This window comes from Mesoplodon bidens (assembly GCF_964165515.1).
Source record: "Mesoplodon bidens genome assembly, chromosome: 8".
NCBI lineage: Eukaryota > Metazoa > Chordata > Mammalia > Artiodactyla > Ziphiidae > Mesoplodon > Mesoplodon bidens.
Genome location: NC_138165.1, coordinates 80,256,804 through 80,270,664, shown reverse-complemented (window position 1 = coordinate 80,270,664; position 13,861 = coordinate 80,256,804). Strand labels below are relative to the sequence as shown.

The following is a 13,861-nucleotide window of genomic DNA, read 5'->3' as shown; positions in this document are numbered from 1 at the left end:
TCAGTAACACACAGTGCTGAAGGGAATGTAAATGTATATAACATTTCTAGAAAGTCACATGGCAATTTTTTTTTTTTTTTTTTTTTTTTTTTTACATGGCAATTTTTATGAAGAGCCTTTTCATGTTTTATAATCTAAAAATTTTACTTCCAGAAGTCTATTCCAGGAAAATTATGAGATACAATCAAATAATTATGTTCAAAGATGTTCACTGAAGCATTACGTATTACAATGAAAACCAGAAAACAATATAATGTCCAACAGTAGAGTAATGTGTAAGTAAACTGAGATACATGTATACAATGAAAAATTGTATAGATTTTGAAAGTGTTTTCAAAGTATATTTAAAGACATAGGAAAACATCCATGATATAATTTAAATGGGAAAAACTGTACATGAAATTATTTATATAGTATTACCATATTTTGAAAAAAATAATACACACACATATAAACATAGAAGAACAAAGAAAACACACCTGAAGGGAATAAACCAATATAGTTTTTTTAAAAAACTTTTTAAAGTATGGAATTGTAGACATTTGTTTCTCTTATAGTTTTCTTTATTTTCTAAACTTCATAAAATGGCACATTATATTATTAAAATTGTAATAAGATATTATTAAAATAAGCTAAAACCAATTACCCTTTGCAAATTTGGAGCTTGTGTGTGAATACATACATGAATACACACTTTTAAACTTACTGTTCTCCTTCAGAGGGCTTTACAATCTACTTCCATGCCCTTCTCAGATAAACTTCAATTGTATGCAACACTTATTTCAGGTAAAAAAAGTATTACTTGCCTTGTTTTACCAGATTTATGTCCCCTTTTGATTTCTCCCAAAGGCCGTAGCAGGTGCTACCTTTTGAGCATAATATTGTTCCATTTTCATGAGAGATTCGACTCTCACCTATCCCAAGGTCTTGTTGATATGGATCTTTAAATGCACAAAGACGTTCTTGATTCTGAGAAGCTAAAATAAAGGAAAAAAAGACAAATTTACTTTATGATAATCTTTGCAAAACACTATTATATAAAATCTTAGAGCCTTTTTGAAAGGCACTGTAAATTTCCCTACTAAATCCCTAACAAGGCTTGAATAAATGTGCAATTTTGTATTTATTGAATAACTTCTTTCTTTTCATTAATTAATTTGTAACTTCCAAACAAGAAGCAAACTTAAAAACACATTTCCCAAAAGCAATACCCTCGTACATAAATTATTCTCACCACTCTTTCTCCTATTAAATAATACTGGTGTCTGAATAAAGAAATATCATCAGAAAAATTCCATGCTCTAAATTATTAAAAATTCAAAACAAATTAACAAACTTAGTGGGCTGAATAATTTCTGGAAATTCTACAGTACTCACTTCTACCATATTTTATACTCAGTTGTAAAATGTTAAACATAACATTAGGCATGTTAAACTAAGGATGAGGAGAGACTACAAATGGATAGTACATGGTTTCTATCTGGGGAGATAGAAATGTTCCAAAATTAGGTTGTGGCAATGTTTGCACAGCTTTGTAAATGTACAAAAAAATAACTGTTCACTAAAAATGTGTGAATTTCATGCTATGTAAATTATACATTAATAAACTTGTTTTTAAAAATTAAGGCTATTAGTGCTCAAAAAGAAAATGATTTTCCATCATTAAAAATATCAATAGAATAAGAAATGCTCAAAAATCCCTTATACCGAAGGTCAACCCAATGTATTTTCAATGCCAGTCAGTCTTTCTCCATATACATAATCTGATTTAACTAACCTCAGTAGAACATTTGCCACATAATTTATCAGCTAACAAACATTTACCAACACTGCTGAGAATACCGAAGAAGTAAATGGTTATCGAAAGCAACAGCTGATCTTTATTTGGTTTCTTAAAGCAGACTTTCCTACTGTGTTTGACTTGCCAGAATAACAATCTAATACACTTTGCCACTATATTCCTCATGGGCTTCTGATTTATTTCTTGATTTTGCTGTGTATCTTATTTAGTATGGCTTAATTCATTAGCACCTTAGCACTGGAAATGATTTATTAAAATAACGTTTCTGAAACTACAAAACTAAGGACAAAACTCTAGAGAAGAAATGAAAGCACCAACAACTGTGTGCCCAAGTCTATTTAGAAACACAGACCTGCCATATTTATTACAACTGAAAGCACCTTCAAAGTATTGAGCTAAGTAAATAGGGGATTCACAAATAGATAATATAGAGCTCTACCCGTCAAGCATCTTATAGTCTGCTTGGAGAGAGACAGTAATTACTAAAAAAAATAAACGTGACTTCCACATTTCCACAATTTAGAACTTCAGGCAGTCTTCTAGAAGATATTTACTAATATCATATAAATGGCCAGAAAATGTAGTATAGCCTTTTTTAAAAAAAGATTTTTTATTTACTTATTTATTTTTGGCTGCGTCAGGTCTTAGTTGTGGCATGCAGGATCTTTCATTGCGGTGTGCAGGCTTCTCTCTAGTTGCAGTGCGCAGGCTCCAGAGCGCACGGGCTCAGTAGTTGCAGCCCACAGGCTTAGTTGCCCCCCAGCATGTGGGATCTTAGTTCCCTGACCAGGGATCGAACCCAAGTCCCCTGCATTGAAAGGCAGATTCTTAACCACTGTACCACCAGGGAAGTCCCCAGCCTTTTTTAAAAACTACTTCCAGGGCATTAGCCAGATTATAAGTATACCACATTTTTACCACATGTAATCACATATTCAAAATCCTTTAATGACAAACATTTATATTATCCTGCACATTTAACAGTATTTCCTTAGATATACCCTAATTTGCAAACTTTACAAAATTATTATAAAGATTATAATCAAATATATCTCTACATATAAACTGCACACAGCACAAAGATTGATACTTAAAAGACTCAAACTAAAAACAAAACTCTGTAATGTAGATCTAAAAAAGCATGCCTATTTATGAGACATAATTCCTTATCCCCATTTCTTGACTCAGGTTAAGTGCTCCTTACCTACTACCACTTGCTGAAATTATGTAACCCACTGTTTCCCTTTTTGTCTTGATTGTTAGAAAGATCAGAACGAATTTATGAACTGATTATCTCTAGTTTTCCACAACCAAGATATTCTATTTTTCCCTTCCTCTTCTGTTGTTATCCATTTTGACTAGAATTTTGTACTGAATACTGAGTTGATGAATAGGGATCTAACCGAACCTGGAGGTAGATGGATCATAAATAAATGTCTCATTTAATTTAAAAATAAAAAGAAAAGTATATCCTTGTGAAAGAATAAATACAAAATGAAAATTTTTCCTCTGCCTGGATTTTTTTTTTAATTAGTTTCTTCTTTGTAACAAAGTGAATCAGTTATACATCTGGATTTCTTTTACAACTGAAAAGTAGCTAAAGGGGGCTTCCCTGGTGGCGCAGTGGTTGACAGTCCGCCTGCCGATGCAGGGGACACGGGTTCGTGCCCCGGTCAGGAAAGATCCCACATGCTGCGGAGCGGCTGGGCCTGTGAGCCATGGCCGCTGAGCCTGAGCACCCGGAGCCTGTGCTCTGCCACGGGAGAGGCCGCAACACTGAGAGGCCCGAGTACCACACACACAAAAAAAGAAGAAAAACAAAAGTACCTAAAGGAATGAACATGCACAAAATTTTTAGTTCCATTATTAAATAATTTGCTGACTGAAACCTAAAATTCTCCTTATATAAAAAGACAACAAACAAACAAATCCAATCTCCTCTGTCTCCCTCTCGCCTCATCCCAAGATCAAGGCACTAAAGGTACAACTGTAGGACACTGAATCATACCTTTAATATCCCTCAGTCTTCACCAAATATTTTTTTCTTAAAATTACTTCAGCCTACTTCATAGGAATTATTTTATGACAGTGTCATTAGTATAGGAAAATTATACTTCGCTATTTTGAGTGTAACTCTTTCAAATTATGATTCAGCAAATTCCTATATAAAATAAGGGTGTTTGAGCAAGAATTCTAACTAAACTGCCCTTTGGTCAAAAGAAAGAAAAACTCCATTTCGTAAAACAGTGCTTGCAGCTTTTTAAATGCTATTTGTTGTAATGTCTCAGCAATATCTCTGTATAAAGTTTTGGATTCTTCATAAATAATGCAGGAAAAGTAGGCATGAAACAAAGAGTACTATGAGAAACAGTATAGCCTAGTATTATATTCTCACAAAAAGAGACCTGATCATTTACATGTGGTTTTCTGAATTTGTCAACAGCTAATGAACAAATCTTGATCAATCAAGTATGGTCAGTTAGTTCTTTCAAGGGACATCCTTAATCAAATACAGTGATTAGATAGGAGTCTTTTAAAACTGCTCTCCTCATTTTATTTTTTTTAAATTTTTTTCCAGCTTTATTGGGATATAATTGGCATATATTACTGTATAAGTTAAAGGTGTACAACGTGATTTGATACATGTATATATTGCAAAATGATTACCACAATAGGGTTACTTAACAGCTCCATCACCTCACATAATTACCATTTTGTGTATGTATTGGTGAAAATATTTAAATCTATTCTCTTAGAGACTTTCAAATATATAATGCAGTATTTGTTTTTTCTTGCCTCTTTCCAATAGAACACATTTGCTCACATTTTTTTTTATACAGCAGGTTCTTATTACTCATCAATTTTATACACATCAGTGTACACATGTCAATCCCAATCTCCCAATTCATCACACCACCACCACCACGCCCTCACGGCTTTCCTCCCTTGGTGTCCATACATTTGTTCTCTACATCTGTTGTCTCAATTTCTGCCCTGAAAACCGGTTCATCTGTACCATTTTTCTAGGTTCCACATATATGTGTTAATATACGATATTTGTTTTTCTCTTTCTCACTTACTTCACTCTGTATGACAGTTTCTAGATACAGCCACGTCTCTACAAATGACCCAATTCCATTCCTTTTTATGGCAGAATAATATTCCATTGTATATATGTACCACTTCTTCTTTATCCATTCATCTGTCGATGGGCATTTAGGTTGCTGCCACAACCCGACTATTGTAAATAGCGCTAAAATGAACATTGGGGTGCATGTGTCTTTTTGAATTGTGGTTTTCTCTGGGTATATGCCCAGTAGTGGGATTGCTGGATCATATGGTAATTCTATTTTTAGTTTTTTAAGGAACCTCCATACTGTTCCCCATAGTGCCTGTATCAGTTTACATTCCCACCAACAGTGCAAAAGGGTTCCCTTTTCTCCACACCCTCTCCATCATTTGTTCTTTATAGATTTTCTGATGAAGCCTATTCTAACTGGTGTGAGGTGATACCTCATTGTAGTTTTGATTTGCATTTCTCTAATAATCAGTGCTGTTGAGCAGCTTTTCATGTGCTTCTTGGCCATCTGTATGCCTTCGTTGGAGAAATGTCTATTTAGGTCTTCTGCCCATTTTTGGATTGGGTTGTTTGTTTTTTAATATCGAGCTGCATGAGCTGTTTATATATTTTGGAGATTAATCCTTTGTCCGTTGATTCGTTTGCAAATATTTTCTGCCATTCTGAGGGCTGTCTTTTTGTCTTGTTTATGGTTTCCTTTGCTGTGCAAAAGCTTTGAAGTTTCATTAGGTCCCATTTGTTTATTTATTTTTTATTTCCATTACTCTAGGAGGTGGATCAAAAAAGATCTTGCTGTGATTTATGTCAAAGAGTGCTCTTCCTATGCTTTCCTCTAAGAGTTTTATACTGTCCACTCTTACATTTAGGTCTCCAATCCATTTTGAGTTTGTTTTTCGGTATGGTGTTAGGGAGTGTTCTAATTTCATTCTTTTACATGTAGCTGTTCAGTTTTCCCAGCACCACTTATTGAAGAGACTGCCATTTTTCCACTGTATATCCTTGCCTTTGTCATAGATTAGTTGACCATAGGTGCGTGGGTTTATCTCTGGGCTTTGTATCTTGTTCCATTGATCTATGTTTCTGTTTTTGTGCCAGTACCATATTGTCTTTTTTTTTTTTTTTTTTTTTTTTGTGGAACACGGGCCTCTCACTGTTGTGGCCTCTCCCATTGCGGAGCACAGGCTCCAGATGCGCAGTATCAGCGGCCATGGCTCACGGGCCTAGCTGCTCCATGGCATGTGGGATCTTCCAGGACCGGGGCACGAACCTGTGTCCCCTGCATCGGCAGGCAGACTCTCAACCGCTGCGCCACCAAGAAAGCCCATACCATATTGTCTTGATTACTGTAGCTTTGTAGTATGGTCTGAAGTCAGGGAGTCTGATTCCTCTAGCTCTGTTTATTTCCCTCAAGACCGCTTTGGCTATTCGGGGTCTTTTGTGTCTCCATACAAATTTTAAGATTTTTTGTTCTAGTTCTGTAAAAAATGCCATTGGTAATTTAATAGGGATTGCACTGAATCTGTAGATTGCTTTGGGTAGTACAGTCATTTGCAGAATATTGATTCTTCCAATCCAAGAACATGGTACATCTCTCCATCTGTTGGTATCATCTTTAATTTCCTTCATCAGTGTCTTACAGTTTTCTGCATACAGGTCTTTTGTCTCCCTAGGTAGGTTTCTTCCTAGGTATTTTATTCTTTTTGTTGCAATGGTAAATGGGAGTGCTTCCTTAATTTCTCTTTCAGATATTTCATCGTTAGTGTATAGGAATCCAAGAGATTTCTGTGCATTAATTTTGTATCCTGAAACTTTACCGAATTCATTAATTAGCTCTAGTAGTTTTCTGGTGGCATCTTTAGGATTCTCTATTATAGTTTCATGTCATCTGCAAACAGTGACAGTATTACTTCTTCGTTTCCGATTTGGATTCCTTTTATTTCTTTTTCTTCTCTGACTGCCATGGCTAGGATTTCCAAACTATGTTGAATAATAGCAGTGAGAGTGGACAACCTTGTCTTGTTCCTGATCTTACAGGAAATGCTTTCAGGTTTTCACCATTGAGAATGATGTTTGCTGTGGGTTTGTCATATATGGCCTTTATTATGTTGAGGTAGGTTCCCTCTATGCCCACTTTCTGGAGAGTTTTTATCATAAATCGTTGTTGAATTTTGTCAAAACCTTTTTCTGCATCTATTGAGATGATCATATGGTTTTTCTTCTTCAATTTGTTAATATGGTGTATCACATAGATTGATATGCATATATTGAAGAATCCTTGCATCCCTGGGATAAATCCCACTTGATCATGTTGTATGATACTTTTAATGTGTTGTTGGATTCTGTTTGCTAGTATTTTGTTGAGGATTTTTGCATCTATATTCATCAGTGATATTGGTCTGTAATTTTCTTTTTTTGTAGTATCTTTGTGTGGTTTTCTTATCAGGGTGATGGTGGCCTCGTAGAATGAGTTTGGGAGTGTTCCTTCCTCTGCAATTATTTGGAAGAGTTTGAGAAGGATGGGTGTTAACTCTTCTCTAAATGTTTGATAGAATTCTCCTGTGAAGCCATCTGGTCCTGGACTTTTGTTTGTTGGAAAATTTTTAATCACATTTTCAATTTCATTACTTGTGATTGGTCTGTTCATATTTTCTATTTCTTCCTGGTTGAGTCTTAGAAGGTTACACCTTTCTAAGAATTTGTCCATTTCTTCCAGGTTTCCATTTTATTGGCATAGAGTTGCTTGTAGTAGTCTCTTCGGATGCTTTGTGTTTCTGCAGTGTCTGTTGTAACTTCTCCTTTTTCATTTCTAATTTTATTGACTTGAGTTCTCTCCCTCTTTTTCTTGATGAGTCTGGCTAATGATATATCAATTTTGTTTTTCTTCTCAAAGAACCAGCTCTTAGTTTTATTGATCTTTGCTATTGTTTTCTTTGTTTCTATCTCATTTATTTCTGCTCTGATCTTTATGATTTCTTTCCTTCTGCTAACTTTGGGTTTTGATTGTTCTTCTTTCTCTAGTTCCTTCCGGTGTAAGGTTAGATTGTTTATTTGAGATTTTTCTTGTTTCTTGAGGTAGGCTTGTATAACTATAAACTTCCCTCTTAGAACTGCTCTTGCTGCATCCCATAGGTTTTGGATGGTCGTGTTTTCATTGTCATTTGTCTCTAGGTATTTTTTGATTTCCTCTGTGATTTCTTCAGTGATCTCTTGGTTATTTAGTAACGTATTGTTTAGCCTCCATGGGTTAGTGTTTTCTATGTTTTTTTCCCTGTAATTCATTTTTAATCTCACAGCATTGTGGTCAGAAAAGATGCTTGATATGATTTCAATTTTCTTAAATTTACTGAGGCTTGATTTGTGACCCAAGATGTGATCTATCCTGGAGAATGTTCTGTGCGCACTTGAGAAGAAAGTGTAATCTGCTGTTTTTGCATGGAATGTCCTATAATTATCAATTAAATCTATCTGGTCTATTGTGTCATCTAAAGCTTCTGTTCCCTTATTTATTTTAATTTTGAATGATATGTCCATTGCTGTAAGTGAGGTGTTAAAGTCCCCCACTATTATTGTGTTACTGTCGATTTCCTCTTTTATTGCTGTTACCAGTTTCCTTATGTATTGAGGTGCCTCTATGTTGGGTGCATATATATTTATAATTGTTATATCTTCTTCTTGGATTGATCCCTTGATCATTATGTAGTGTCTTTCCTTGTCTCTTGTAACATTCTTTACTTTAAAGTCTATTTTATCTGATATGAGTATTGTGACTCCAGCTTTCTTTTGATTTCCATTTGCATGGAATATCTTTTTTGATCCCCTCACTTTCAGTCTGAATATGTCCCTAGGTCTGAAGTGGGTCTCTTGGAGACAGCATATAGATGGGTCTTGTTTTTGTATCCATTCAGCAAGCCTGTGTCCTTTGGTTGGAGCATTTAATCCATTCACTTTTAAGGTAATTATCCATATGTATGTTCCTGTGACCATTTTCTTAATTGTTTTGGGTTTGTTTTTGTAGGTCCTTTTCTTCTCTTGTGTTTCCCAGTAAGAGAAGTTCCTTTAGCATTTGTTGTAGAGCTGGTTGGTGGTGCTGAATTCTCTTAGCTTCTGCTTGTCTGTAAAGCTTTTGATGTCTCCATCGAATCTGAATGAGATCCTTGCTGGGTAGAGTAATCTTGGTTGTAGGTTCTTCCCTTTCATCACTTTAAACATATCATGCCACTCCCTTCTGGCTTGTAGAGTTTCTGCTGAGAAATCATCTGCTAATGTTACAGGAGTTGCCTTGTATGTTATTTGTCATTTTTGCCTTGCTGCTTTCAATAATTTTTCTTTGCCCTTAATTTTTGCCAACTTGATTACTATGTGTCTTGGCGTGTTTCTCCTTGGGTTTATCCTGTATGGGACTCGCTGCGCTTCCTGGACTTGTGTGGCTGTTTCCTTTCCCATGTTAGGGAAGTTTTCTATATAATCTCTTCAAATATTTTCTCTGGTCCTTTCTCTCTCTCTTCTCCTTCTGGGACCCCTATAATGCTAATGTTGTTGCATTTAATGTTGTCCCAGAGGTCTCTTAGGCTGTCTTCATTACTTTTCATTCTTTTTTCTTTATTCTGTTCTGCAGCAGTGAATTCCACCATTCTGTCTTCCAGGTCACTTATCCGTTCTTCTGCCTCAGTTATTCTGCTATTGATTCTTTCTAGTGTAGTTTTCATTTCAGTTATTGTATTGTTCATCTCTGTTTGTTTGTTCTTTAATTCTTCTAGGTGTTCGTTAAACATTTCTTGCATCTTCTCGATCTTTGCCTCCATTGTTTTTCCAAGGTCCTGGATCATCTTCACTATTATTATTCTGAATTCTTTTTCTGGAAGGTTGCCTATCTCCACTTCATTTAGTTGTTTTTCTGGGGTTTATCTTGTTCCTTCATGTGGTGCATAGACCTCTGCCTTTTCATCTTGTCTATCTTTCTGTGAATGTGGTTTTCTTTCCACCAGCTGCAGGTTTGTAGTTCTTCTTGCTTCTGCTGTGTGTCCTCTCTCTCCTCATTTTAAACAGGTGATATTTGGTTGTAATAAGCACTAAAGCAATTTTGATTAACATAACTGCATTAAACTGCAAATAGTCTCATCCAAACTGCTGACAGAGGTATCTTCATAAAAGAGTTGATCATGCTTAAAATCTGTTAGCTCCCTGAAGTTCCTAGAATTAAATTCAAGTTCTTCAGTTGGCATTTAACGTCCTTCATAAGCCGACCCAACAGGACCATGATCACTTTGGTGGGCCCTAGGAACTTTTGATTTCATGGGCCCTTTCCTCCAATAAAAAATATTAAAAATTATACTTTGGAGTTCCCTTGTGGTGCAGTGGTTAAGAATCCACCTACCAATGCAGGGGACATGGGTTCGAGCCCTGGTCCAGGAAGATCCCACATGCCATGGAGCAACTCAGCCCATGTTCCACAACTACTGAGCCTGCGCTCTAGAGCCTGCGAGCCACAACTACTGAGCCCACATGCCACAACTACTGAAGCCCGTGCGCCTAGAGCCCGTGCTCCGCAACCAGAGAAGCCACTGCAATGAGAAGCCTGTGCACTGCAACGAAGAGTAGCCCCCACTCACCACAACTAGAGAAAGCCCTGTGCAGCAACAAAGACCCAACAGGGCCAAAAATAAAATAAAGAAAGAAACTTATTTTTTAAAAAAATTATACCTTACAATTGCATTGGGATAAAGACAATACGTTAACCCTAGATATTAGAACATTTTCTTCCACATGAAAGTTCCTTTTTTCCTTCTGCTTTTAAAACAAATTAAAACATTTTCTTGGACCTCCAGAAATACTGTGGGCCCTGTGCCTAATGGGTAGGTCAGCCCTGGGACTCAAGCTACCTCTTGCCATTCATCCCACTCCTCCATTCCTCAGTTTCCACCACACTAATATGCCAAAGTCTTTCCTGACCTTTATACATAATGTACCCAATATCTAGAATGCCATTTTTCGTGCTCTTCAGTTTGCTCTGCAGTTAAATGATATGTTCTACACTCCCAAATCTCTTAACTCTATCTGTTTTAGCATTACATGGCATTATATTTTATCTGTTTACATGCATATCTCCCCCACCAAGTAGGAAGCTGACTTCACTTGTTCCTAGAGGAAAACTAGGTGTATATAACTCATTTTGCATACCACGAATACCCAACAGTGTTACAGGCAGACAGCTTTCATATCTACATGTACTGTACTCAATAGCATATTCCCATTCAAAGGTTACAAAATCTAGGCAATAATCATCTAGTCCTCTGACCACTCTACTATACACAAAGCTGTGAAAATAGTATGTGTATACACGCAATATTATATTATTTTCATATATATATATATATATATCTCCAACTTACTGAGAATAAACTAATCATTTTCTGTTTACATATGCTTTCTGGATCAGCATTTGCTAATCATGTGCAGCATTTAATTCCCAGGAACATATGTGGCATGTCTGGAATACTCAGCTGTCTTACATTTCCCACTCTACAATATAACGCTATCAAGAATGTAGAGTATAAAGGTATGGCATAGTTTTATCATGTCTGCATCAGTTAACTGTCATTACAGACATAAATCAGTATCATTATGCATACACTGTAAAATACTATCTATTTGCTTTTATGGGGGAGGAAAGAAAGGAAAAATTGGCTATACTGAAAATATTAACTATTTGCCCTTTTTCCCTTTTTTACCAAATACTCTTATATTATTTGAATTTTCATGAAAATATATTCATGTATTACATATTTCAAAAATAAAAGGGTTTTTGTACTTGAATTATTTTTACATTATTTTTTTAAATTTCGTAATGATTATATATTCACAGGTAGTTGGAAAGAAATGTAAGGAGAAGGTGATTTGTGAACTAGGTTCCCGCTTCTCCATTCTCTGGCCACTGAATAAAGCTTGTGCTGTCCCAGTCTCAAAGAGGGAAGGAGGGAGGGAGGAAGGAAGGAACAATACAGGGACAAGTCCAGTACCTCTCTCCCCAATGCAAACATCCCACACAATCATTGTGCATTATCAAAGACAAGAAATCTACATCAGCACAATCCATAGAGCTTAATCAGATTTTACCAGATATACATGCACTCAACTGTGTGAGTACGAATTTATGCAATTCAGTCACATACCATCACAATCAAAATATTCAACTGTACTATCACAAGATACCCTCATGTTAACCCTTTATAATCACGATCCCTTTGTTGCCATTCCTAACCAACAGCAACCACTATCTGTTTTCCAATTCAAGGATTATATTTCACGATTACTATATAAATGGAATCATGTAGTACATATCTTTTAGAGATTGACTTTTTTCACTGAGCAGAAATTCCTTGATGTTCACCCAATTTGTTCCATGTATCAATAGTTCATTACTTTTTATGGAGTAGTATTCCATGGTATGGATGAAATACACAATCTGTTTAACTTTTCACCTTTTGAAGCTCATTGGGGTTGTTTTCAGTTTTTGGCTATTAGAAATAAAACTGCTATGAACATTTGTGTATATGTTCAATTTTATTAGGAATTCTGTTCACTTAAAGTAAAATAAGAATAATATCCTAGAAAACTAAAGTACGATGTCAGTAAAAAGAAACCTGACACTAAGACCATGTGCTCTACCAACAGAATACATTGTGCCCCATCATATACATTTGTCCATTAAAAGTTTATTGAAAAGCATTTGAACTCTCTTACTTCCTCTAACCAAGTAGTTCTAGTATGGGGAGAAACTGGATAGTGCTATGGGATCATGGTTTAAAGAACCATTCATGTAGTATCCTTTACATATAAAAATAGTAAAATGTGACAAAATACAAGCTAATTATGGCACTAAATATCTGAGATAAGAGATTCCAGTTTGGGGATGTCTGTTGTTTAAACAAAGACTAGTCCTTTGTAACAAGGTCCAACAGGCAAAGCGGCACTCTTTCCTTTCTGATGCCTGGATACCCAGAGCCCTTTAATGTGGAAACCTCTGTTGGCTGGCTTTTCCTAGAAGCAAAACAAGAACAAGATTGATCCATCCATCTTTCCTTTCCCTACATTAAAAATAGACACATGGCAAATAAAATTTCACATTATAAATGTGAATTTCAGGGACTTCCCCGGTGGCGCAGTGGTTGGGAGTCTGCCTGCCAATGCAGGGGACACGGGTTCAAGCCATGGTCCAGGAGGATCCCACATGCCGCGGAGCAACTAGGCCCATGCGCCACAGCTGCTGAGCCTGCGCTCTAGAGCCCGCGAGCCACAACTAGAGAAGGCCCGTGTGCAGCAACAAAGACCCAACACAGGCATAAATAAATAAATAAATAAATAAACAAACAAACAAAAATTTTTAAAGTGTGAATTTCACATGAAAATACAAATTACAAATACAATGAATTCGACAAAATTCAACATCCATTTATGATAAAAATTCTCAACAAAGTTGATATAGAGGGAACATACCTCAACATAATAAAGTCCATGTATGACAAACCACAGCTAACTTCACACTCATTGGTGAAAAGCTGAAAACTTTTCCTCTAAGATCAGAAACTAAGACAAGGATGCCTACTTGACACTTTTATTCAACACAGTCCTAATCACACCAATTAGGCAAGAAAATGAAATAGAAGGCATCCAAAATGTAAAGAAAGAAGTAAAACTGTCACTATTTGGGGATGACATATTATATATAGAAAACCCTGAAGATTCTACCCCCCCAAAAAAAACTATTTGAATAAATGAATTCAGTAAAGTTGCAGAATACGAAATTAATATGTAGACATCTGCAGCACTTTTACACACTGAGAACAAACAATCAAAAAGAAAAATGAAGAAAACAATCCCATTTACAACTGCATCAAAAAGAATAAAATACCTAGGAATAAATTTAACCAAGGAAGTGAAAGACTTGTACTCAGAAAACTGTAAGACACTGAAGAAAGAAGTTG

At 35.8% G+C, this 13,861-nt stretch overlaps 1 protein-coding gene across 1 annotated transcript in view; it reads right to left on the bottom strand.

The window, feature by feature from the left end:
* BMPR2 (bone morphogenetic protein receptor type 2) overlaps positions 1 to 13,861 on the bottom strand; it is a 204,893-nt gene that overhangs the window by 106,404 nt on the left and 84,628 nt on the right. Inside the window, exon 2 of the mRNA XM_081242108.1 lies at positions 807 to 977. Coding sequence (XP_081098234.1) covers positions 807 to 977 — 171 coding nt within the window. The remainder of the gene's footprint in view (positions 1 to 806; positions 978 to 13,861) is intronic.